Genomic DNA, 27,443 nt, shown 5'->3' with positions numbered 1-27,443 from the left:
TTATTAATAAATATCAGTACTCATGGAGTTAGTAATTTATGGCCGAATGTTTTTGTGGTGTAATTTATCAAAATGATCTTTGTTCAAATGTATGATATATTAATAGAAGATTAAAACAGATTTTAGTCACTCTTGTGCAGAGTTACTGTACATGTCACTTATATTATAAAATGGCTTTTAGATATATTCTACTAAAGAGATGAATAATAATTTTTAATAAAAATGTAATTTGTGTGTAGTCCATATTGTATTGAGTAAGTCATTGATATCACCTGACCACATGCTTGAGTGCACAATTCACAGAAAGGAGACATTTGTCCTTTCTATAGATGTAGTTTCATAGTGGGATGATTTGTCTTTCTGTGTTACAGGTCCTGGTGAGAAGGAAGAACTGCCAGAAACAGGTGAGAGGAGCAGCACAATCAGTGATAATAGAACTACGAATAACTTCTCAATAGTCTTAGCCTCACTTGTACCACTTCATCATGAACTTTTTAATTTTCAGATGCTCAAGAACAGCTGGTGCCACCCAGGTTCCTGGAGAGATTTACCAATAAAAGTGTCAGGAAAGGTGCAAGTATCACCTTCTCTGTGAAGGTTGAAGGTAAATGGAGCTTAAACACAACTTTCTTTCTGTGTTACTTAATTTGCAGAGCTTCCCAATGTATCCTGTCTTCTCATTGGGCCAAATCTTGAAGGCCTTATCTACTGTAGGAGTCAGAAGATTTGGGTTCTGTTCCCATCTTTGTAACAGACTTTTGGATGCTCCTAGCCAAGACGTGTAACTCTTGTTGCATCAATTTTCCTATGTATAAAATGGGGATAATAGCACATTCTTATCTCACAGGGGTGTTGTGAGGGCTAATCTTTCATTTTTGTAAAGTGCTTTGAAGTTCTTAGATGGAAGATGCTCTAGAAGTGCAAGTATTCATTTATGATTTATTACTGTTATTGGAAATGGATCAGCAAACATGTCGAAAGTAGGATTCACTCACAATGTAGTACACAGGGTTTTAAGAAGGGAGGAACACCAGTGGGACAATTAAAGAGGTTATTGCTCTTTTCTTTAGGACATCCAGCACCCACAATTACCTGGTTGAAAGAAGAATCTCATGAAGATGTTCTGTGGATCAAACCAGAGACTCCTGGTTACAAGCTCGCCAGTTCCAACATGCATCACAGTCTAATCCTGCTGGATGTTGGAAAGGAATATAGTGGAACCTACACTTGCATTGCTACTAACAAGGCTGGACAATCCATCTGCACTGCCTCCCTAGAAGTTCTGGATGGTAAATTTTTGCAATATTACAAACACTTTCCCTATAGTATTAAACATAATATAGTGTAGATGAATGGTATCTCATCATTATAATATGTCTATAATTGCTGAATGAAGAGCAAATGTGAAAATACAATGAATTTCAACAAACTACAACTCAAGTACATACATTTCACAGAGATTCCGGTATATCTCTATTACTTTTCTTTGATAGAAAAAGATTATATGCCCCTAATATAAGAATAACGTTTACTGTCTAGGGCTTTGGTCCATGCGTCAAATTAAAAGTGTGGTAAGGTTTTGCATAAACAAAACAAGAGACTAAAGAATAATCAAGAGGGGAAAAAAAGGAAGAAAACAGGCCCCAAACATTACCTTTTTTAGGAACACTGGATTCTTCACTCTGCTAAGGCTGTTTTGCATCACATCTCTGCCTTAAAGCACCTGAGGCAGGCGAGTGGAGAATTTCTGCTGCGCAGAGAAATTCTCCACCATCTCTTGTGTCAGCCTCCTCTCCCCCACTCCCTGGTGTGAGAGGAGGGGAGGGAAGGGACATGTTAAGGGCATTCTGGGGGTGGGGCATGGCCAAGGCAGGGAGGGGCCTGGAAGAGCTCTGCTCCACCAAACCTTATTCTGCCTTGATGTAATTTAGAGCTGCAGGCCCCATCTCCACTGTACCAGGGCAGGGTTTGGCAGGGTGAGGAATCTGCCCCTCAGTGTTTAGCAAATACCTTCTTTTGGCGAAGACCCTCTGATTATAGACTCTGATCTTGCAGTGAAAGAGGCTGAAGTTCTGACCCGCGAGCGCATGATGGTGACAGATGTTATAATGACCACGCTGGGGTAAGCAAGGGCAGCGTATGTTAAGCCAGAAGAGTGTGTACAAGAGTCCTCTAGATTTCACTGAGATGGATTTACAGAATGTATTGCACTTCAGTCCCACATTTCCGATCGGATGGGAGACTGACTGAGCTCTCCAAAGATCTGGAAGTGTGTGAGTCATGGTGCTGGTTTGTTTGGGAAGGTCCCCCAGTATTCAACTAAAAGGTTTGGCCCCAGCCTGAAGCCTTAACTAGAGGGAATCTTCTGTTTGATTACAAGTGTTTAAAATCCTGACTCTAGCTCCGGAAAGCTAAATGCAAGAGGTTATTGAAAGCTCACTATTTCCAGGGACAAAATGATGCAGTGAGCTAGTGGCCTGCCTTTCACTGCAGGAAACCACTCTCCAATCCAGTCAGATTTCCTTTCCCTCCTTTTCTGATTAGGAAGATTGTCCAGTTCTCCACCAGAGCTAAAGCCTGTATCATCGCCAAAGCTTCTACGGTTAAATTCTCCTAATTCTTTACTGCCACGCGCACCCGTGGAACTGTGTGTAATCACACCTGTGCAGATTTAGTGTAAAATGCCTCTTCTGGTGTAAATGAGTGATGAATTCTGATTTGATGGTGTTTTACACTCACTTTGCACTCATTTGCAGTGGTATAAGTGGCTGTACAAGAAGCAAGGCGGTGGAGAATCCGACCCAGTATTCTGAACTAACACCTGGTGTCTCTATTTTATATTTAATTTTACTTTTGTAATAGAGGGGTAGCTGTGTTAGTCTGTATCCACAAAAACAACGCAGCGGACTCCTCGTTAATTTTGTAATAGTTTTCTTCGGAACAATGTGACTTTAGCTCCATTTCACATCTGAATATTGAGCTGTACTTAAGGTTAAGAATAAAGGATTTTTAAAAAAATTCTTAGACTTAGTTTAGTTCATAATCCAGCCAATTCATATAGATCCCCATTCTGCAACTGCTTCCAAGACATGTTGTTAATGGGGTTTCTCACGTGGGGCAGGTACAGAATTAGACCTGTAAACAGAGTGGCCAAGAGCGTAAAGAAGGTTTTCTCGTGAGATAGTTCAGCAGAGCCAAAGGATGCTGAATATGTGCGTGGCACACTGCCAGTATCTGTGTTTTAAAGGGTAGCGCTTTGCTTGCATAATGCATGAAGGTTTTTTTCGAGAGAGTCAGGAGATCTAGATTCTATTCCTAGTCCTGACATGGAATTTCTGCCTAGGCTTGGAAAACTCTCTTATGTCAAACTTTAGGAACTAAAACAGGCATCTAAACGAAAATGTTCTGATTTTCAGAGTCAATGGTAGTTGTAGTTGCTTAGCACCTCTGAAAAACAGGTCACTTTCACTTAGAAGCCTAATTATAGACTTGGGCACTTAATTTGGGGTACTAAAGTTTGATAATGTTGGCTGTGCCTCAACTTTGCCATGTGTAAAATGGGGCTAATACTTTAGTTAAATACCTTAGAGGCATGTGGTAATTTCTGAAGGTTTATTAGATGCTTCAAGATCCTCCAATAAAAGAGAATATGTAAGTGAGTGTATTAATAGTAACAAGTTTCTTCTTGATTGGCAGGTATGAAGACAAGGACAGAAAAGGACATGGGTAAAGTTGTATGAAAACTCTTGTTCTCGTACAGTGTGCCTCATTCACCTCCAAAGCAGGCAAAATTCACATACTCAAATTCTGAATTTCAGTTGCATAGGATTAAACATAGTAACAGCTTGAGGAAAAAAATGGATGACAGGGATCATAGAATCATAGACTTTAAGGTCAGAAGGGACCGTTATGATTGTCTAGTCCGACCTCCTGCACAACGCAGGCCACAAAATTGCACCCACCCACTCCTGTAACAAACCCCTAACCTATGTCTGAGCTACTGAAGTCTTCAAATCGTGGTTTAAAGACTTCAAGGTGCAGAGAATCCTCAAGCAAGTGACCCGTGCCCCATGCTGCAGAGGAAGGCAAAAACCCCTAGGTCCTCTGCCAATCTGCCTTGGAAGAAAATTCCTTCTCGACCCCAAATATGGTGATCAGCTAAACCCTGAGCATGTGGGCAAGACTCGCCAGCCAGACACCCAGGAAAGAATTCTCTGTAGTAACTCAGATCCCACCCCATCTAACATCCCATCACAGGCCATTGGGTATATTTACGCTAATAGTAAAAGATCAATTAATTGCCAAAATTAGGCTATCCCATCATACCATCCCCTCCATAAACTTATCAAGCTTAGTCTTGAAGCCAGATATGTCTTTTGCCCCCACTGCTCCCCTTGGAAGGCTGTTCCAGAACGTCACTCCTCTGATGGTTAGAAACCTTCATCTAATTTCAAGTCTAAACTTCCTAATGGCCAGTTTATATCCATTTGTTCTTGTGTCCACATTGGTACTGAGCTTAAATAATTCCTCTCCCTCCCTGGTATTTATCCCTCTGATATATTTATAGAGAGCAATCCTATCTCCCCTCAGCCTTCTTTTGGTTAGGCTAAACAAGCCAAGCTCCTTGAGTCTCCTTTTATAAGGCAGGTTTTCCATTCCTCGGATCATCCTGGTAGCCCTTCTCTGTACCTGTTCCAGTTTGAATTCATCCTTCTTAAACATGGGAGACCAGAACTGCACACAGTATTCCAGATGAGGTCTCACCAGTGCCTTGTATAACAGTACTAACACCTCCTTAGCTCTACTGGAAATACCTCGCCTGATGCATCCCAAGACCGCATTAGCTTTTTTCACGGCGATATCACATTGGCGGCTCATAGTCATCCTGTGATCAACCAATACTCTGAGGTCCTTCTTCTCCTCTGTTACTTTCAACTGATGCGTCCCCAGCGTATAACAAAAATTCTTGTTGTTAATCCCTAAATGCATGACCTTGCACTTTTCACTATTAAATTTCATCCTATTACTATTACTGCAGTTTACAAGGTCATCCAGATCTTCCTGTATGATATCCTGGTCCTGCTCTGTATTGGCAATACCTCCCAGCTTTGTGTCATCCACAAACTTTATTAGCACTCTCCCACTTTTTGTGCCAAGGTCAGTAATAAAAAGATTAAATAAGATTGGTCCCCAAACTGATCCCGGAGGAACTCCACTAGTAACCTCCCTCCAGCCTGACAGTTCACCTTTCAGTATGACCCGTTGTAGTCTCCCCTTTAACCAGTTCCTTATCCACCTTTCAATTTTCATATTGATCCCCATCTTTTCCAATTTAGCTAATAATTCCCCATGTGGAACCATATCTACTGAAATAGAGGTAAATTAGATCCACTGCATTTCCTTTGTCTAAAAAATCTGTTACCTTGTCAAAGAAGGAGATCAGGTTGGTTTGGCACGATCTACCTTTTGTAAAACCATGTTGTATTTTGTCCCAGTTACCACTGACCTCAATGTCCTTAATGACTTTCTCATTCAAAATTTTTTCCAAGACCGCACGTACTGCAGATGTCAAACTAGCAGGCCTGTAGTTACCCAGATCACTTTTTTTCCCTTTCTTAAAAATAGGAACTATGTTAGCAATTCTCCAGTCAGACGGTACAACCGCTGAGTTTACATGGGATGACCACTAAACCGCTTGTTTACAAATTTAACTGAAACGTAATTCTCCAACTCTGCCATCTTGATCTTACATACTAGGTAGGAGAAAAATAAATACCGGTAACTAGTCATTACATTTTAAAAGGTTTACAGTTGGAATTTTTATTTAAAAGTCCTGTCTGGTACATTGGCAATAAAATTTGGTGGTTCTCAACTTAAAAATCATTCAGTCAAAGGGACAATGTCAATATCTCTTGCTTGTCAAGACTATGTCCCTGATATGCTCTGTAACTATATTTATTTCCTAGTTTTGCTTCTCCTAGTGTAAGAAGGCTCCAGCATTGCTTCCTTAAGAAAATGAAGATGTGTAATGAGTCTTAGAAAGAACCCAGGATCTGCACACCACACAACTTGGCATGATTTGTCACAAATGGAAATCTCTGTCTCAGAAAGAGCTGACGCTGGAAAGCAGGGGTGTTGCATGTCAGAACAGAAGTGCATTAGCAGAGCTGTGCTGTGGGAAAACCTTGCACAGTGTCTTTCCATGCGATGCTTGACTCAGCCTAGAGCTGTTGGTTTTTCACTCTCATGAACACCAACTTCATTCAGAATTTAAAATGTAGGGTTTGTTTTTTTCCTGGGCTGAGTGAATTTTGTGCTGGTGAAAGGTGTCAGACTAGCAGCCCTGCATAGTGTGAAAACTTTTTTTTTACTCACAGAATAATTACAGCACTGGCAGTGGTAGTTTACCCCCAAACTGTCCCACCAATATACTTCAATCCTGATCTGCAGGGACCTCCTCTGTGGGCAGGTCCACAGACAGTCTGCATATCCCTCAGTCCTTGGTTTCTCTATTATAACTACAAACCAGGGCAATAGTTGGCGATAGGGACATAAATTCACTGAGAGCTGGAACTGAGACTGGACTCTCATTTGACATAAGTCACTATTCAATCCTCTTTCACTCACTAATAACCTGGGCTATATTTCAACCAGTGTCCTAGAGATGAATGGTTCCATGTTCCATTACCTATACCCCGGGCAATACGGTCCTCTAAAACTCCATGTTAAAATAAGCCAATCTGTCTTGGATGGTTAGACACAACAAATCCTGTATCTTGGCAAGGGCTTAGACTAGATGACCCTTGTGGACCCTTCTAACCTTATGATTCTATTATTCTAAACCTCATGCAAGAGGAATAACCATACCTATGCCACCCCATTGGTTTGAGTGTGGCACTATTGTGGTTTCCATGTTCAGAGTTTATCTGTTTTAAAGTTCACATCTGGGTCCTAAATCCAGATATGCTCCAAGACCATGTGAAGAGTGAGAGGGCATCTGGTTCTGACTCATCCCTGATGTAAATAGCCCCCAGTATCACACTTGTCATTTTGGCCTTTGACTCCCCCTTTCTCTTTTTCAGAGTTGGTATCTCTGTCCACCCTCCTGAATCGAGGAAAGGTAGGAGAAGCCCACACATCTATAGTTAAGGTTGCCAATGTGTTTCCATTGTAACCTTCTGTTTTTAATTCCTTAGAACTTTTTGAAATTCTGACCTATCAGATTGAAATTTTTCAGGCCTGGTCTCAGGCCAAGGATGAATGATTTTGGGCGGGAAAATATACACACACACTTTTTTCATCACAAAATACTTTTGTCACCTTTTTTGGAACAATGGTTTGGTTTGGAAGGACATCAGGCTGTGCTCCAGGCAATCCTGGCCAGTCTAGCTGTGGACTCAAAAATGTACCCCAGGTTTGCACATTGAGGGTACAATTTATTTCTATGCAGAAGACCAGCATAAGGAATATTCAGCTATTGAATCCCACATAACTCTTCAAAATAGAGTCTGAATGGAACTTAAGTGGTTTTTAGGCCTCATGCCGACTGTACAGGGGTGAATTTCAGCCTGAGGGAGGCAAGACTCCATAGGAATGCACAGGTAAAGTTCATTCCCACAAGGGAGAAGAGTTAAGGTTTTTACACCACACCGATCACCCTGGAATCTGAGCACTTGTTCTGTACAACCTTAACTCTGCCCCCTTCTGCATTATCAGCTGGTCCTTAATTATATGATCAGGACAGTGTATCATTTGTTGCATAGGTTGTATGGTCCACAGGGGATAAAGCAACTGTTCAATATTTATTTTTTATCATTACTGCTCAGTGAGTGGACTCCTGCCTCAGTCACTACATGCTACCCATCCAATCCACTGAGAGGCTGTGTTCACTGTCGAGGTGGCTCTCCACTGTGTCTGTGGGGAGTTAAACTCCAAATTGTTCTTGTCTGGACACCACAGCATCACTGACATCAGTTTCAGAAGGACAAGTCAGTCATATCTGGTTCATTGGAGTGGACTTTCAGATGACATACTACAGGCTTGATAGCATGTTCTCCCTTTTCTAGGAGAGCTTGTAGAAGGTGAGGCTGAAGGTGTGTCCAGAAGTCACATTTCATTAGCTGATGTTGGAACAGAAGAATTCCTCCAGAAACTCACCTCCCATATCACAGAAATGGTGTCTGCAAAAATAAGTCAGGGTAAGTGTAACCCACACACCTTCTGGGTGTGGTGTTCTGTCCCATCTAGTGGCACTGAGACCATGTAGAGAGAGAGAGAGAGATAAAATGAATCTGCTCTACAGGCCTGGCTAACAGCCAGTTGGCTTTCAGCTCATGCAGTAGAGGCTCATGGACCAGGCTCCAGAGGCCCAAGTTTCAGTCCCACCCGCCACCGACCGGGTGGCAAGTGTGAATACAAAGCAGAGCAGTCAATCATCAGGTTTGGGTTGAGTTTTAAATCTCATCTATGAAACAATTGTTTTGCACATAATAACAACAATAATAATATAACACTAATAAGAGATTCATCAGGTAGAGATCAATTCCCTGACTTTTCTTTATGCTGTTTCTGGAACTTCTTTCCAGGAAAGTTAGTATCTAGAGTTGAGAAGGGACTTTTCCATACAGGCACAAACTTTCAGTTTTGTTTTAGTGAAAATACAAATTGAATAAATTTTCACGTATTTTTCAGATGTTTTACCATGCTTGTGAATTACTAGGCTAAAGAGGATTAATCCAGTGGAATAAGCATGTGTCTGAGGGGACTAGAACTCCTAAGCACTAATCTCTGCTCTGCCATTACTTGCCATGTAGCCTTGGGCACATCATTTATCCTCTCTTAATCTTAGTTTCTTCACCTGTAAAATGGGGTTAATGATATTTGTGTATCTACTTCACCAGAGTGTTGAGGGTTAATCAGGTAGCGCTGTGAATAATATAAACCCCATGTAAGTACTAACTACTGATTATTATTACCAAAGCTATGTCGGCCAAAATTTCATTGACACAAAAACTGCTCCACACCACTCTGGCAATATAAATAGGCCTCAGAATGGCAGTAGGTTATATTTACGTGCATTTTCAGGCCCCATATATATGACTAGGGAGATATAAAGTGGTCTCATGTAAATGAGAATTAGGTCCATATGAAAGTTAGAATCTTTCATAGTCCTGTTGCTCTTTCAGCAGTGTTTGAATTTACAGTGATGGTGTGGGCCCTCATCCTGCTGTGTTATCTCTCTACAATCCGACTGAAGTAAATCATGTAATCTCAGGGACTTCAAATGCCCAATATGCATATGCCGTCACAATTATTAACAGGAGCTTATGTACTGGATGATGCAAAAGGTCTGTCCTGGGGATATTTGATTTTGTGAAGACTTAAAAAAATCTTACGGATTTGAACCCTATTTGATTTTCACAAGAGAGCAGTCTCTCATCTGTGTACCTGTTTCCCCACTGTTCTTCATTTCAGCCACACTTCGAGTGCCTGGAGCAGACAGTGATGATGAATCTAAGACGCCATCTCCATCTCCACGCCATGGCAGATCTCGACCTTCCTCAATTGTTCAGGAGTCTTCCTCTGAATCTGAGGATGGGGATTCTAGAGGGGAGGTACAGTGCACACACGAATAAACGTCACAAGTGTTTACTAGGCGAAAGGATTAATCATTCTGAGTAAACAAATCTAGGGTATTTTAAGGGTTTCCATCTTAAAAGGAGGTTAGTGGTTTAAGGTGAATGGTCTAATACATAGAACACAGGACTAAGGGTATAAAGTCACGCTTTCGCACACAGTGCATGGTCTCAAACAGGTTGCGTAGGTCAATGTTTTCAATAGCTTCTGTTCATTTGGGGGTCTCAAATTTTAGTTACTCAACTTGAGATGCTCCGGGCTTGACTTTCAAGGTGCTGAGCCCTCACAGCACCAAGTAATGTCAACAGGAGCTGCAGGAATTCAGCACTTCTGAAAATCAGGGCCTGGGTATCTCAAGTTGGGCCACTCAAGTTAGTGGACTTTTCTTTTTTTTAATTCAGCCTTAACGTTTTTGAATTCAGTTTTCCATCTGTAAAATGGAGGTAGTGATTCTCTTCTATCCTCCATGGGTGGTGGGGATGAAGTATTTAACACTGGTAAAACGTGTTAATTGTGTGCTATTGCTATTATCAGAACCTTGCTTTCATGCACACGAATAACTCTCTTTTCATGCTTGTAGATTTTTGACATCTACATGGTCACGGCTGACTATGTGCCCATTGGAGCTGACAGGGAAGCCATCACTCTGAAAGAAGGGCAGTATGTGGAAGTCCTTGACTCTGCTCATCCTCTAAAGTGGCTAGTCAGGACCAAACCCACTAAATCCAGCCCCTCTCGGCAGGGATGGGTGTCGCCGGCTTATCTGGACAAGAAGTTAAAGGTGATCGATCTTCCTTGTTTTACTTTTTTTATGGAAACTGTTTCCTTTGCATGGTAGAGCAGTTCCCTGCTTGCCCTGGCTGTCGCTGAGTTTCCATGAGGGGCAGTTCTACTCTGAAAAGGGAGTATGTAAAAATGGCCCCTTTGTACTCATCAGCTCTGCTCCCTGTACCTAGCTAGAGTCCTGTCCTCTGACTTCAATGACAACTGTGTGTGGTTGTTGGTTTTTACTGCAGTTGGCCCTGGAAACAACACAGCTACGAGGAAGTGAGCTGGTATCTAGTCTGGTTTGTGTATCATTAATAGAATTATTTACCAAAATCCAATCATGTATATTTGTGTTACCCACACCCCCCACGTCTTTCCCCAGAGGTTGTACAGGTGTCACTGAGGGCATAACTGGAAGGAAAGCGGGTCAAAAAAGGTCAGCAAAACTTTCCTCCATCAAAAATTCTGTTCCATCAAAAACAAAATGTTTTGCAGAAGCATAACAGTTTTGACTAAATTTTCACTGAGAAGGAGCCTCAGGTCCAGGATGGAATTTCTGGTCAAAACTTGAGAATGCCAATAGCCCAGAGGTAGGAGACCCAAATCAGGCAGAGCAGGGACCTGTGCATTGCTCTCCCACATCCCAGGGGAGTGCCCTAACCACTGGTCGTATTGGCTATGCTGGGGTTGCTCCGACGTAACTCATGGGCTGATTTTCCCTGCCCAGTGGATGGTGAGTAAGAAGGAAAGAACGCAGCTTGACAGTCAGATCTCAGGTTTCAGAGTAGCAGCCGTGTTAGTCTGTATTCGCAAAAAGAAAAGGAGTACTTGTGGCACCTTAGAGACTAACCAATTTATTTGAGCATAAGCTTTCGTGAGCTACAGCTCACTTCATAGGATGCATACTGTGGAAAATACAGTGAGGAGATTTATATACACACAGAACGTGAAAAAATGGGTGTTACCATACACACTGTAAGGAGAGTGATCACTTAAGATGAGCTATTACCAGCAGAAGAGTGGGGGGGGGGAGGGGAGAGAAAACCTTTTGTAGTGATAATCAAGGTGGGCCATTTCTAGCAGTTAACAGGAACATCCGAGGAGCAGTTGGGGAGGGGGGGGAAATAAGCATGGGGAAATAGTTTTACTTTGTGTAATGACACATCCATTCCCAGTCTCTATTCAAGCTTAAGTTAATTGTATCAGTTTGCAAATTAATTCCAATTCAGCAGTCTCTCGATGGAGTCTGGTTTTGAAGTCTTTTTGTTTTAATATTGCGACCTTTAGGTCTGAGATTGAGTGACCAGAGAGATTGAACTGTTCTCCGACTGGTTTATGAATGTTGCATTTGCAGAGCTGGCAGTTAGAAAGGCCATATTTTTATTTGTAAATAGAGTGCGTTTGACCGGGAGTCACAGATATAATACACTCGGCATCCTATCATGCCTTGTTACACAGTAGTTTGTCATGGTATAATGATACTTTTAAATTCTCAGCCCTCCTGCATTTGAGCAACAGTGTTCCATTGCCCCCAAAGGAAACATGGGTCTCCCCAGTTTGGGATGTTTTATGCAGAGAAACAACATTGCTCAGTATTCCTTCTTCCAAACTAAGCCCTTCTTCTTGGAGACAGGCTGCCCTTGCTAATTGCCCCTTCCTGTTTTATCATCTCTGTAAGACAAGTTATCATTCCTAATAATGGTAGATTCCCCTGAGCTTCCCTGTGTTCCCAGCTACACACTTGCGTAGCCACTGCCCTCTCTTTAGCTTGTATTGCCATATACTTATTAATTTAATGTTGTTTTAAAAATGTGTGTATTAAACTAGTCTCATGAGATGTGCTATTTGCTTTTTACACCTAATTAAGGCTCCTTACACTAAGAGTCAAGAGTTCTTCAGTCTGAAATAACACATGTGCCCAGTTCAATGAAAAGATCACATGTTTGGAGCTAGAACCCCAAAGTCCATCCATCTAGTTTCTTATATTGGCACCCCATCACCATAATCTCTGCTTCCATTATCCCTTTGGCCTTTAAGCACTTTCAGGTTAATACAGTGGTGTGTGACAGAGTGTAGGTTCCCATGGAACAAATCCAGTTCAGTTGTCAGTGGAACCCAAACCAGGGACCTTCAGCACCAAAAAGCACAAACCCCTACCAGATGAGCTTCAGAGGTTAACTCCATCAGCTGTATGTACCAGTCTGCTATTCTTGATGGGTCCAGCTACCAGAAGGCGGGCAAGATGATCCCAGACACTCAGTCACGGACATGTGGATTCATTGTTCTGTAAAACATCTTCCCTATCCTTTCTCCTCCCTCCCAGAGCCAGAAGAGTCTCCCAGTGCAAGCCCTGCCCCAAGTAACACTGTTTGAAACCCTGTTGGTGTTGCTGTCTGGCAGTGATCTACAGCTTTGTTACTGGCAGATTATTAACCTTTACAAAAATGTTTTTTTGTGGCTGTTGGTTAGGGACAGAAACAAGCTGCATGTGACAGCGCCATGCCTGAAGTTATTCTGCACACGTGCTTCAGTTACATGATACAGGCATTCCTGCTCTGTTCCTTAGAGAACTGATGTTTCCTGTTTGTCTGTTAGTTGTCACCAGAGTGGGGCACGTCGGAAGCGCCCGAGTTCCCCGGCGAATCTGTTTCAGAAGATGAATATAAAAGGAAGCTGAGGTGAGCACTTTCTGATTTGCACTGCTGCCTTTCAGGATAGTGCCATGTGAACTAACAGGGATGCTTGGGTCTGAGGCTTCTCCCAAAGGATCCGCACATTCCATTTGCGCCTCTAGGACTGTCTGATGAAAGCCCAATTTCTTTGCTGCTAAATCCTACCCGCTCCCCTCCCCCAGAGTCCCGCTAAGCTCTTGAGGCTTCCAACCTACAGCAGGGTTTAAACATTTGAATTCTAAGTCTCTACTGATTTAGGTTTGGGGGAAATGCCATGTGATCTAAACCAGCTTGGGAGCAAGATTTGTTTTCTTGTCCAACCTGCTTGTTCCTCGCATATTGTCCTATGGCTGAGTAGTTAACTCCTTGGGATTTCATAGAAGGCTCTGCGGTCCCTTCCAGTATAACTAGTTCTGCCCTGCGGGTGCTCTGGGTCATAATATAATAACATAAAGGGAGAGCTGAAGGGTAGCGTATAAGGGCCATGTGTAGTGTTCCGGCACTGCCAGGGTGGTCCAACAGAGTGCTCATCTCCTTGGTAAAAATATTTACCTGTATGGCCTCTACACAGCAGCCACACCGCAGCCTGGGGACTGTGCTGCAGTTACCCACTCTTCTTGAAATCCTCTTGTTAACTCAGACTTAACAGGGAGAAAAGCAGCTGCAGCCTCATTCTGGTTATTGGTTACATCTCTAATGCTGGGCACTGATTTATGTAGTCTCCTCTCTGAGGGCCTGAGTCTATGAGGTGCTGAACACCCTGAGTTCTGCCTAACTTCAGGGCCAGTCGAGGTGTGCAGCACACTGCAGCTGGGGCCCTGAAGGAACAGAGCCTGCCCCTCTTGGAAATCAGCACGTCAAGAACAATATTTGTAATTGCTCTTCCCTTTGTCTGTTTGTCTTTCCTGTAGCGTCATTATTCAGGAACTGCTGAACTCTGAGGAGGAGTTTGTCAAAGATCTGCAGTTCCTCCAGACCCATCACCTCCAGTACATAGAGAGCTGTCCGGATGTTCCAGAAACTGTTGCCAGTCAGAAATCTACTATCTTCAGAAATGTCAGTGCTATTGCGAGCTTCCATTCCAAGTAGGTATTCCTGGACGCGTTACCAGTGTTAGTGACAGAATTGCTTTGGTTATGAGGCATGCCGTGGAAAATGTTAAGATTGAAGGGGGTGGATGAGAATTTTAGGAGCCAAGAGCAAGAACACAGGAATGGGAATCAAAAAGTAGTAGTGTTAATACAATCCCAGAGTCTTGAAATTCCTCTTGTTCTGCTGAGCATTTTTTGCCCTGCTAGGCGAATTTCATTGAATAACTATAAAATTCCTATAAAATACACAGCCCCTTCTCTCAGGTGAGGTGATTCTTTAAGACTCCGACGCTGTATTTAAGGATGGAGATAGCCAGTGTAGATCCAATACCTACTTTGAATGACCCAATTGTATTCACAAAATGTGGCACATTGTTGTTTTACAGTCAAAACGGGCCAAAAATCATGCTTGCAGTGGACTTACATTCTGGCCATCCTGCAAAAGCCTTGCACACGGTCAGCACAGATTTCTCCTCCCAGCAGCCTGAGCAGAAGGGGGCATAAAATGTGCTAAAAGTTCAACCCCTCGCACAATGTTCCTTTCAAATGTAGCCAAGATACCTAGCCATCAAACTCAGCCACAGCCCCGCTCCATTGAGGAGAGATTTACCTCAGATGCAGTGCTCACAAAACAACTTCCCTTCATCCTGGCCAAATTCTTCTCTTGGTATAGAGAGAGGAGGGGAAATCTCCACTCACCCGCACATGGGAATTCAGGGACACTCAAACTGAAGCACAGGGACAGCAGGTTCCAACTCCCTGCTTCAGTCTGAGCCCCTAAGAACTTCTCTTCCTTTGTCTCCAAGCATTCCTTAAATTCAAGCCGGCCAGGAGGGTCTTCTGTCTAAATTTCAGGTGTGATTAAATTCTTGCCCAATGGCATTTAAAAGTTTACCTCTGGGTACAATTGCAGTTCTGACAACACAGATCACTTCATCAAGCTGGATTAAACTGGGATAATATGTATTTAGGTGTAGCGTTCTGGTGAGGTTCTTGTCACGTCTGTGTTCTATTTTCTCTGTGCCAGCTTCTTCTCAGATGTCCCTCTTTCTCCACCTCCACAGTTCCTTCTTCCCAGAGCTGCAGAAATGTGACACTGATGACGACATAGCTATGTGCTTCATTAAGAATGAGGAGGACTTTGATAAGTACATCCAGTACCTGGTGGGGCGGATACAGGCCGAGTCTGTCATTCTCAGCAAAGCCATTCAGGAGTTCTACAAGGTAGCATATTAACCAAAGTACATGCCACACATCGGGAATGAAGCCTTGTATAACCCCACTGCTTTATGAAATGCAAAGCCCAATGGTGGGTCATACCACTGAATATCTAGGGATTCCATTGGAGTTGCATATATAATATAATATAATAGGATTATTAGATAGGTAGGAAATTATTAAAAAACAGGGTTTAGTAATCTTCACAGTGGGATGAAGCTCTCATTAGTGGCAGAAAAATTCAGAGTGATATTACTGTAAAGAGCCATAGCCACATACGTTCATATTGTCAAGGAGGATCAAACCTTGGACGTTTCATTTGAAAATGCACAAGCTCCTTTAGATCTTAGTAATGATCCACCTGTTCCTGTCTTAGGCCAGCCAGTACTGGGAGTCTTGATCAATACACAGAGACTTTGCAATAATAGTTAACAGAATCTGACGAGAGCTATGGTGCCTTTAAGACGTGCACTGTATGTGGACTCAAGGGTACAATGTTAACCAGATGTCTACGGGTAGAGGAAAGAAGTGTTGCTCCTTCCCATCATATTGTGCCATTTTCTAAGCAGCATATTGCATTTTATTATTAATTATAGCATCAACAGTGTGCTGGGTGCCTTACAGGCAAGTGAAAAGACACAGTCACTGCCCCCAAGCAGCTTACCAAGTCGACAACCAACAGGGAAGGGATGCAACAAGAAAGCAAAGGGGTAGAGTGGTGAGGCTTCACAGTTTTGGAGGGGATTAAGGCTTGTGGGATTTACTCTTTCTTCTTATGCTCAGACTGACTTGCTGGGAAGACTAAGGTATATAGGTCAGTGTTGTGTGATCTTGTCATTTTGGGCCATTTTTTGCATCACAGCATTCTTTATAGTTGTATATTTTCCCCCAGAGATATACAGAGGAAACATTAGCCAGTGAGGATCCGTCCCAGCCACCTATACCTCCACTGCAGCACTATTTAGAGAGACCCATAAACAGGATCCAGCAGTATCAAATTATAATCAAGGTAAGGAGCTTCCAATAGATTCTTACCACTCCTAGTGTGATGGATTTGCCTTCCATTTTGGAGAGCCTTTGGAGAAAATGGACCTGATCAGTTACCCTGGCTTCACACTAGTATAACACCATTGGAATTGCTCTCGAGCAAGGGAGATCAGAATCAGGGCCAAAGTTCGTGCACTTGAATAGTTTTGTAAACTTAACTCGTTTGAGAAGTTCACAAAGTCTCAAACACCACACGATTTGCCCAGCTTTAGCTGAATGCTCTAAAAATGGTTACATCCATGAAGAATATAAATTCGCCACGTGTGGCAACATATCTGTTATAAAAGCAACTAGTTTTCAATGCACATGTCATTGACTTGTCAACACAGGCAACTTCCCTCCCTGTTTTTTCAGGCAGAATTCAAGGTAAGACAAGGCAGATAATGTAAGAGCTACCTTCCCACCTACTGCAAATCTTTGCTGTTTCAAGAGCTGAGCCCAAAGCAAATCATTTCTGAAGGTTCTGAAACATTTCACTATCTGAGGATTTAATTTATATATATATGTATACATACACACATACATAATATTTGTTGTAATGTTTATTATATACTACATAAAACTGGGCATGTTTAGTCGTAAGAAAAGCAGACTGAAAGGGGACCTGATAGACTTCAAATATGTTAAGGGCTGTTCTAAAGAGGATGGTGAAGATAGGATGAGAGGTAATGGGCTTAATCTGAAGCAAGGGAAAGCTTTCTAACTATCAGGATAGCTTATCTCTGGAATAGGTTATGACAGGTTGTGGAATCTTTGTCACTGGAGGTTTTTAAGAACAGATTTGGCAAACACCTGTGATGGATCATCAGGTTTCCTTGGTCCTGCCTCAGCCTGGGGGGAGGAACTAGATGATCTCCTGAGGTTCCCTTCCAGCGCTACATTTCTAAGATGCCCTGATTCTATTTTTGGGCTTCTTCTATGCTTCCATGTTCCAGCCAGGACCAGAAGCAGAGTGTCAAAATACCCCTTCTTGTAGTTCTTTCAGTCTGAGTAGAAGGAAATAATATCAGGAGCCCCCAAAATTGCTAAATTTTTACAAATACAGATTTTACAAATTTAAGAGATTTAAATAGTTTGGAGAAGGTTCAAACATGCCTTTGAATTATGCCCACCTGTCTGGTCATACACACCAACATTTTTGAAGGTTCTCCTGATGCTTGTTTGGAGCCCCTGTACAAACACTACCTGAAAATGAAAGAGAAGAACAAATGTAATATTTACATTCATTTTGGCAGAAAAGTGTAGGTTGACGTTGATAGATATTTGCTGCATGCCCTTCCCTTCTTACTTTCACTGCATTGACGGTTGTATTTTAGCACCATCCCTTGTTTGACTCATTGTGGTGCCTTGATACCGTTGTAATAATTAAATTAGAAATACGCTGATAAGTATGTGGATCTCTTCACTGTTCAGTTTTCAATCAGCCAGACAAGTATCCTTCACTTCACTTCACTTCACTTCACTTCACTTCAGCTGTGTCTCCACTCAGTAATAACTATTTGAAGGGCGGTGTGGCATGGTTAGTCAAAGAGGCCATGCATGTGGAATGGAAAGAAACTGACCAACAAGTGGTGAAAGAGTGGGGCAAAGGTGGCCCCGCATGGAGAGCTGGATCACAGACTCCCACACGGTGATGTCTGGACTGCATGAGGATACCAATAGAATGCAAACTCTTGGAAATGTCCAGTAACAGCTGCTTTGTTCACTTGTAGGAATTAATCCGAAATAAAGCAAGAAACAGCCAAAACTGTGCATTGCTGGAGCAGGCTTATGCCATTGTGTCCGCACTCACCCAGCGTGCAGAAAACAACCTCCATATCTCACTCATTGAGAACTATCCAGGGACCCTGGAAATTCTAGGAGAACCCATCCGACAGGTAATTAGACACTCTGAATGAGGACAGTCAGTGCTTAATGCTCTTCCTGCCTTTGATAGGCCTTAAGTGGTCCATATTCTTTAGTGGCTTCTATACAAATTGTCATTGAAACAGAAAATCAGCTTAACACCCACCAAAGTGATTATCATTAATTCTGTGTTGTTGCGTATAATAAATTGCAGAATGTGACAGAGATGGACCTTCTGAATTGACTAAGCTTGAGAGCCTCTGAGCATAGAAAGTAACTCCCCTCCCCATGGGTATATAGGTGTTTGTCTTCACAACTCACCATCCAAACAGCAGGAAATCCTGTTTGGGGCATGTTTAATGGCTCATGTCGTGCACCCATGTGCTGATTAAGCTGTCCACAGTATATGTTGTCAAAAATATATGGACCAAATCCTATTCTCATTGAAGTTGATGAGACTTTTCCAATTACACTTATGGAACTAGAATTTGGCCTTAAGTTTTCATTGCATATGTTTCCCCAAGTAATACACTTTTGTTTTTAAAGCTCAGTTTTAAAATGCATATCCATTCAAGTCAACGTGGGTAACATTGTATATGCTTTATATGAAATCATGAGATTTGTTTCTCGATATCTTAGCCCTCACAATCCATATAATTTCAGAAGCTCTGTCTGCCTCTCTACCTGTTTCTTTAGAAATGAATGGATGGATTTCAAGATACCACATAGGACATAATTTGAAATTATATTTAATTTTTTTAGTAGCTTTAGCCCTGGTGAAAGATGCCTGGCTGGCAATCCTGGAGATTTATATCGGGTATTTATTTGTAGGCAAAGGAGTAATTTAAAAGATAATGTTGGGACTAAAACTGTACGCAGATTAGGAGTAGTGCCATTTTGAATGCATCACATGTAATGGTAACGATCATCTGCTATGCTGCAATAAAAGCTAAGGTGGAGGGGATGGAGGATGGAACACAGAACAATTGCTATTCAGTAGCTAGGAAGTGATAGAGAGACACCATGAAAGTAGTTCAGCAATCATTTCTACTTATTATTTCCTGCTTTCTTTTCCAGGGTCACTTCATAGTGTGGGAAGGAGCTCCAGGAGCCAGAATGGCATGGAAAGGTCACAACCGACATGTCTTCCTCTTCAAGAATTATATCCTGATCTGCAAACCCAAGCGAGACACCAAGACAGACACCTACAGCTACATCTTCAAGAACATGATGAAGGTCTAACCATTACTTTTACCTCCCCACTAGTACAATTGCTCTCTTTTTTTCAGTCTACTTCTCTCTCTCTTGATATGCAGTTGCTGGTCATCAGAAAACATGACATTTCACTTATCCTTTCAAATTGTTCTTTTGTTTCCAAAATTCCCTACAACACAGATAGAACCTGCATTATCTACTGAAATACATTTGTTAGCTCTCCAAGTCAGGTAGAATATATGTCATAAACCACCAGAGAGCAAACGAACAGGCTTTCACTGCGCAGTAGTGAGGATACATATAAGATGTTATGGTCATCCCAGCAGGAAGCCCACTGAAGCCAATGAAATTAGCCAGGTGGCAAATTTGGACTGAGGCGGTTTCTGTAGTTTATTCAAGTCAGTAAATTGGAATAGTTTCCATTTCAGTCTAATGCTGTACTTCCAATAATTGTCCTCTGCCAACAAAAGAATTGGGCAGGCCCATCTTAAGTCATTTGTCCCCATAGTATAAGAACATCACATAAGAAAATAAGAGCTGCCATGCTGGGTCAGACCAATGATCCACACAGCTCAGTATCCTGTCTCTGACAGTAGCCAGGACCAGAGCTCCAGGGAGAGTGTACAGAACAGAGAAATTCGGGAATGGTCTGCTCCTGTCTTCCACTCCTGGCTTTTACCAGTCAGAGGTTTAGGGTCACCTTGAGAATGGGGTTGCATCCCTGACCATCTTGGCTAATAGCCATTGATGGCCTTATTCTCCATGTCCATCACAACAATGGCAATAAGTTCCACAGGTTAATTGTGTGTATAATTATAAGAAATTCAGAGTGGATTTTCAGAGTGGATTTTCAGAGCTCAACTCCTACTAAGAGTCAATGGGTGTTGGGTGGTCTAACTCCCGTAGGCCGCTTTGAAAATCCCCATCTCATTCTTATTTGACAATCACATGCACGGTCTGTGTTTCCCAGCTGGATTGTCTTGCTCTCCGTATAATATCTGCTGTGCAGTTTCTCTTCATGTTGCTACTAGTAGCCTGTGTTGTTTCTCGCTATGAACCTCTAGAATAAAGATCTCAGCGTTGCTGTTCTGTTGATGCTGGCTTGTAGCTCATGTGGAATATTCTTTTAACATTAAGTAATTCTTTTTCCTGAAAATAATAATTCACCGGGGTCAGACTTTAAGCTGCCTGTTTGCTATATACAATTAGGTAAATAGCACAAAGCACTACATAGTGGGCTGAATTCTCAATTACACATAGGCCACTTTGCATGGCTCAGGCAGCGGAAAGGGACCTTCAAGAGGGTGTAAATTACATTTACACTCACTTTAATGCCCTTTTGATGTAAATGAGAAGCAGGGCCACTGTGTTCTAGGCAACAACTCTGCATTGGCAATGGGGGATTAGATGACACCTAATAGAATTGACCCCTCTTACATTTTTATGGAGATGGTTCTGACTCTCAAAGATTAGATCTAGATCTGAACTTTCCTAAATGTTGGGGCTTTGTTAGGAGCCAGGGCTTTGGTTCAGACTCGTGTCTAATTTCTGTCATGCGACTGAAGACACTTAATTGACTTTCTTACTGTCCTCCTGGTCACCCAGCTGTCCCACATAGATGTGAACGACCTGGTGGAAGGAGATGACCGGGCATTTGAGATCTGGCATGAGCGAGAAGACTCTGTCCGCAAGTACCTACTTCAAGCTCGTACGGTCATCATCAAGAACTCCTGGGTGAAGGAAATCTGTGGTATACAGCAACGTATCAGCCTGCCTGTGTGGAGTGAGTATAGTCAGGAAGATCGATTGAACCTCTGCTAAAACTAATTGATGCCTCTCCAGTTCAGAAGTGCAAGTGATGAATGGCTTTGCTGCTAAGATTAGCTCTGCAAGGAGGAGAGAGCCATCACGGCCAGCGTTATACCTCTGACGCTTAACTAAGGGCTGGCCTAATTATGTCAGGGTCTACACTACAGCCTTCCTCCCACCGATGTAAGTGCCATACTACACCGACATCATAACTCTACCTCCATGAGAGGTGTAAGTCTTAGGTTGGTGTAGTTAGGGTGACACAGGGTCTGTGTAGACACTGTCCCTTACATTGACTGTTGACTGTCGCGTCAGTTTCACAGCAGGACCTGTGAAATTCACAAGAAAACCGGGCAATTAAGGCCCTGCTGCCCCCAGATCCCTTGGAGAACTGGGCAGAGGGACCCCACTCCCGGCTGGGAGCCAGGGGGAGAATGGACCCCTCTCCCAGCTGGGAGCCAGGGTGAGAAGCCTGGGCAGCTGGACCCAGCTGGGAGCCGGGGCAAGAAGCTCAGGTGGCTTCTCCCCACCCCAGCTTCTAGCTAGGAGTCAGGCAGCCTTGTTAATGTCAGGGCTCCCTGAGCTGTAAAATTGACATGGCTGTCCTGCTCCTGTCTGGGAGCAGGGGGAGAGGGGAGTGGGAGAAGCCAGGGCCTCTGGACCCTTCTCCCCAGGGGTAAGAAGCCCAGGGAAGCTTCCCCCAGCTCTCCACTGGGAACAGGGAGTGGAGGTGGGGGGACAGCCCTCCAGGAGCCTGTGGGGGCCTGCCAGGTTCCCGGCAGGCTGCTGCCAGCAGAGCTGAGAGACCAGGCTCTGAGCTCCCGCCACTGCCCCTCTTAGGTCGGTGGACGGTCTCCTGATGACGCACATCACTGACCCAAGGAGGGTAGTTTGAACATAATAATTCACAGAGGTCAGACTTTAAGCTGCCTGTTTGCTATGTACCATTAGGTAGACAGCACAAAGCACTACACAGTGGGCCTAATTCTCATTTACACAGAGGGCACTTTGCACTGCTCAGCCTAATTAGTCTGAAATCACCAAGATAAAATTCAAAAAAGAAAAGTTCAAAGTCCTGCACTTAAGAATGAAAAAAATCAAATGTCCAGCTACAAATGGGGAATGATAAAATGGGGAATAATTGACTCGGCAGCAGTACTGCTGAAAAGGATCTGGGCATGATAGTGTATCATAAACTCAATATAAATCAACGTGATGCAGTTGTGAAAAACGCTAATGTCATTGTGGGGTGTCTTAACAGGAGTGTCATTTGTCAGACACGGGAGGTAACTGTCCTGCTCTACTCTGCAGTGGTGAGGCCCCAGCTGGAGAACTGTGTCCATGCTTTAGGAAGCTGAAGGGAGTCCAGAGGAGAACAATAAAAACAATAAAAGGTTTAGACAACCTGGCCTGTAAGGAAAGGCTAAAGCAATTGGGCTTGTTTAGCCTTGAGAAAAGAAGATTTGAAGGTGTAACCTGATAACAGTCTTCAAATGTGTTAAGGAATGTTATAAAGAGGACAGTGACCAGTTGTTCTGTATGCCCACTGAAAGTAGAACAAGTCGAAGGGGCTTGATCTGCAACAAATAAGATTTATGTTAGATATTAGGAAACTCTTTCTAACTCTAGGGGTAGTTAAGCTCTGGAATAGGCTTCCAAGGGAGTATGTGGAATCTCTGGTTTCACAGTAGCAGCCATGCTAGTCTGTATCCGCAAAAAGAAAAGGAGGACTTGTGGCACCTTTGAGACTAACAAATTTATTTGAGCATAAGCTTTCGTGAGCTATAGCTGCATCCAATGAAGTGGGCTGTAGCTCACGAAAGCTTATGCTCAAATAAATTTGTCAGTCTCTAAGGTGCCACAAGTACAACTTTTCTTTTTGTGGAATCTCTGTCACTTGAGGTTTCTAAGAGGAGGTTAGACACACACATGTCAGGGATGGTCTCTAGGTGTACTTGGTCTTACCTCAGGACAGGGGGTGGGCTAGATGACCTCTCAAGGTCCCTTCCAGCCGTATATTTCTATGATTCTCCAGCACAGTTGAATAGTCCCATAGAAATCAAGAGAACTTTTGTTGCTGGGTGAGGAAATATGGCTGCTAAAACCTCTATAACGAAGACTTTGAATTAGATCCCAAGTACCCAGATTGTATTCAGAAAATATGCATTCACAGGTGCAAAGAGGTAATTGCATGCAATGGGCTTATAGCATATTTAGTAAGCTACTGAGTGTGCACCTACACTTGCATATATTACAGATAAAGCCTAAGAAAATTTGGCTTCTATTTCTACTACATTTGCACAGAAAATAAGGCTGTGTATTTTAACTTTTACTAATAACCTGTTCTTATAAAGTGAGCCTTCCAAATTAATTTTTATATAACTTCTTGATATACATAAAGGTCAAAACTTAAAGTGTTTTGACAGTACGCAGTGCAGAATAAACTAGTGTGGAAAGAAGCAGGAATACATTTTGGGTGCTCAGCATTTTCTGAAAAAGAGGATTCTTTAAGGTGTCTCACACTGGGCAGCCAAAAATGGAAGCTCCCAGAACCACTAGTCAGTTTTGAAAATCTTGGCCGAAGGAACTGCGAAGGCTATAGAGTGAGTCAGAACGAAGGATAAAACTCAGCATTCCTGTCCCCCAGGTCTAAAATCACTAGCCAACACATGGTGATCTCTGTTTATCCACAAACAATTTGCAACACCGTGAAGTCATTAGTACCCGTTGGTTAATAAACTCTCCATTTCAGGTATCCCATGTTGAAACTTTAAGGTTTGCAAAACTCAGCCATCCTGCGTGTCCTTTTCCTTCATTGCATTAGTCATTCTTCAGACAGAACCACTAAAAATGCCTAATAAATCTCTTTTCTTTCAGTTCCTCCGGATTTTGAGGAAGGACTGGCTGACTGTACAGCTGAGCTGGGTGAAACTGTCAAATTGGCTTGCAAAGTGACAGGAGCTCCTAAGCCAGTAGTCGCTTGGTATAAAGGTATAGTCAGCATTGTGCTGTCATGAGATATGTACTCCTAGTTTACGTGGCACTCACACTGCTCCATACCAAGTTCTTGGTAGCTGATCATTTAACTGAATTGCATGTTTTCCCAGCAACATTATAATTAGTTTTTACTTGCAGTGAAAACATCTTTGCTGAAAGTTGACACCCAATACAAAGCCGTTTCGCGTGCCTCTCACTGCATTTAAGTCTTTTCCTTTTACAAAAAGAACAGGAATACTTGTGGCACCTTAGAGACTAACAAATTTATTAGAGTATAAGCTTTCGTGGGCTACAGCCCACTTCATCGGATGCATAGCATGGAACATATAATAAGAAGATATATATATACACATACAGAGAAGGTGGAAGTTGCCATACAAACTGTAAGAGGCTAATTATTTAAGATGAGCTATTATCAGCAGGAGAAAAAAAAAACTTTTCTTGCGATAATCAAGGTGGCCCATTTAGACAGTTGACAAGAAGGTGCAAGGATACTTAACATGGGGAAATAGATTCGATATGTGTAATGACCCAGCCACTCCCAGTCTCTATTCAAACCCAAGTTAATGGTATCTAGTTTGCATATTAATTCAAGCTTGGCAGTTTCTCGTTGGAGTCTGTTTTTGAAGCTTTTCTGTTGCAAAATTGCCACCCTTAAGTGTTTTACTGAGTGGCCAAAGAGGTTGAAGTGTTCTCCTACCGGTTTTTGATTCCTGATGTCAGATTTGTGTTCATTTATCCTTTTGCGTAGAGACTGTCTGGTTTGGCCAATGTACCTGGTAGACGGTCATTGCTGGCACATGATGGCATATATCACATTGGTAGATGTAAAAAGAAAAGGAGTACGTGTGGCACTTTAGAGACTAATGAATGAGCCCCTGATGGCGTGGCTAATGTGATTAAGTCCTATGATGCAAAAAGAAAAGGAGTACTTGTGGCACCTTAGAGACTAACCAATTTATTTGAGCATGAGCTTTCGTGAGCTACAGCTCACTTCATCAGATGTTTACCGTGGAAACTGCAGCAGACTTTATATACACACAGAAATCATGAAACAATACCTCCTCCCACCCCACTGTCCTGCTGGTAATAGCTTATCTAAAGTGATCAACAGGTGGGCCATTTCCAGCACAAATCCAGGTTTTCTCACCCTCCACCCCCCCACACATGATGGTGTCACTTGAATAAATATGTGGACAGAGTTGGCATCAGGCTTTGTTGCAAGGATAGGTTCCTGGGTTAGTGTTTTTGTTATGTGGTGTGTGGTTGCTGGAGAGTATTTGCTTCAGGTTGGGGGGCTGTCTGTAAGCAAGGACTGGTCTGTCCCCAAGATCTGTGAAGGATGACCCAACACTCTCACAAATCTTGGGAGACAGGCCAGTCCTTGCCTACAGACAGCCCCCCAACCTGAAGCGAATACTCACCAGCAACCACATACCACACAACAGAACCACTAACCCAGGAACCTGTCCTTGCAACAAAGCCTGTTGCCAACTGTGCCCACATATCTATTCAGGGGACACCATCACAGAGCCTAATAACATCAGCCACACTATCAGAGGCTCGTTCACCTGCACATCCACCAATGTGATATATGCCATCATGTGCCAGCAATGCCCCTTTGCCTTGTATATTGGTCAAACTGGACAGTCTCTACATAAAAGAATAAATGGACACAAATCAGATGTCAAGAATTATAACATTCATAAACCAGTCGGAGAACACTTCAATCTCTCTGGTCACGCGATTACAGACATGAAAGTTGCGATATTACAACAGAAAAACTTCAGAAACAAACTCCAAAGAGAGATTGCTGACTTGGAATTCATTTGCAAATTGGATACAATTAACTTAGGCTTGAATAGAGACTGGGAATGGTTGATTCATTATAAAAGGTAACCTATTTCCCCTTGTTTATTCCGTCTTCCCCCCCCCCCCCCCCCCACTGTTCCTCAGACGTTCATAGAATCATAGAATATAAGGGTTGGAAGGGACCCCAGAAGGTCATCTAGTCCAACCCCCTGCTCGAAGCAGGACCAAATCCCAGTTAAATCATCCCAGCCAGGGCTTTGTCAAGCCTGACCTTAAAAACCTCTAAGGAAGGAGATTCTACCACCTCCCTAAGTAACGCATTCCAGTGTTTCACCACCCTCTTAGTGAAAAAGTTTTTCCTAATATCCAATCTAAACCTCCCCCACTGCAGCTTGAGACCATTACTCCTCGTTCTGTCATCTGATACCATTGAGAACAGTCTAGAGCCATCCTCTTTGGAACCCCCTTTCAGGTAGTTGAAAGCAGCTATCAAATCCCCCCTCATTCTTCTCTTCTGCAGGCTAAACAATCCCAGCTCCCTCAGCCTCTCCTCATAACTCATGTGTTCCAGACCCCTAATCATTTTTGTTGCCCTTCGCTGGACTCTCTCCAATTTATCCACATCCTTCTGGAAGTGTGGGGCCCAAAACTGGACACAGTACTCCAGATGAGGCCTCACCAATGTCGAATAGAGGGGAACGATCACGTCCCTCGATCTGCTCGCTATGCCCCTACTTATACATCCCAAAATGCCATTGGCCTTCTTGGCAACAAGGGCACACTGCTGACTCATATCCAGCTTCTCGTCCACTGTCACCCCTAGGTCCTTTTCCGCAGAACTGCTGCCTAGCCATTCGGTCCCTAGTCTGTAGCTGTGCATTGGGTTCTTCCGTCCTAAGTGCAGGACCCTGCACTTATCCTTATTGAACCTCACCAGATTTATTTTGGCCCAATCCTCCAATTTGTCTAGGTCCTTCTGTATCCTATCCCTCCCCTCCAGCGTATCTACCACTCCTCCCAGTTTAGTATCATCCGCAAATTTGCTGAGAGTGCAATCCACACCATCCTCCAGATCATTTATGAAGATATTGAACAAAACCGGCCCCAGGACCGACCCTTGGGGCACTCCACTTGATACCGGCTGCCAACTAGACATGGAGCCATTGATAACTACCCGTTGAGCCCGACAATCTAGCCAGCTTTCTACCCACCTTATAGTGCATTCTTCCAGCCCATACTTCCTTAACTTGCTGACAAGAATACTGTGGGAGACCGTGTCAAAAGCTTTGCTAAAGTCAAGAAACAATACATCCACTGCTTTCCCTTCATCCAC

General features: G+C 42.9%; 1 protein-coding gene across 6 annotated transcripts in view; it reads left to right on the top strand.

Annotated features, from left to right (window-relative positions):
- Window positions 1-27,443, top strand: part of OBSCN (obscurin, cytoskeletal calmodulin and titin-interacting RhoGEF) — a 315,598-nt gene that overhangs the window by 207,391 nt on the left and 80,764 nt on the right. For all 6 annotated transcript variants that reach the window (XM_075126052.1, XM_075126054.1, XM_075126053.1 and 3 more), the window contains 17 exons: window positions 372-404; window positions 506-604; window positions 1,071-1,289; window positions 2,056-2,122; window positions 3,697-3,726; window positions 7,083-7,120; window positions 8,067-8,198; window positions 9,475-9,614; window positions 10,217-10,417; window positions 13,000-13,082; window positions 13,988-14,161; window positions 15,232-15,391; window positions 16,278-16,394; window positions 18,145-18,309; window positions 19,355-19,513; window positions 21,098-21,275; window positions 24,179-24,292. In XM_075126052.1, coding sequence (XP_074982153.1) covers window positions 372-404; window positions 506-604; window positions 1,071-1,289; window positions 2,056-2,122; window positions 3,697-3,726; window positions 7,083-7,120; window positions 8,067-8,198; window positions 9,475-9,614; window positions 10,217-10,417; window positions 13,000-13,082; window positions 13,988-14,161; window positions 15,232-15,391; window positions 16,278-16,394; window positions 18,145-18,309; window positions 19,355-19,513; window positions 21,098-21,275; window positions 24,179-24,292 — 2,109 coding nt within the window. The remainder of the gene's footprint in view (window positions 1-371; window positions 405-505; window positions 605-1,070; window positions 1,290-2,055; window positions 2,123-3,696; window positions 3,727-7,082; window positions 7,121-8,066; window positions 8,199-9,474; window positions 9,615-10,216; window positions 10,418-12,999; window positions 13,083-13,987; window positions 14,162-15,231; window positions 15,392-16,277; window positions 16,395-18,144; window positions 18,310-19,354; window positions 19,514-21,097; window positions 21,276-24,178; window positions 24,293-27,443) is intronic.

Source organism: Caretta caretta, chromosome 2, assembly GCF_965140235.1.
Source record: "Caretta caretta isolate rCarCar2 chromosome 2, rCarCar1.hap1, whole genome shotgun sequence".
NCBI lineage: Eukaryota > Metazoa > Chordata > Testudines > Cheloniidae > Caretta > Caretta caretta.
The sequence above is the reverse complement of the archived record's forward strand: the minus strand, read 5'-3'. Positions and strand labels throughout refer to the sequence as shown.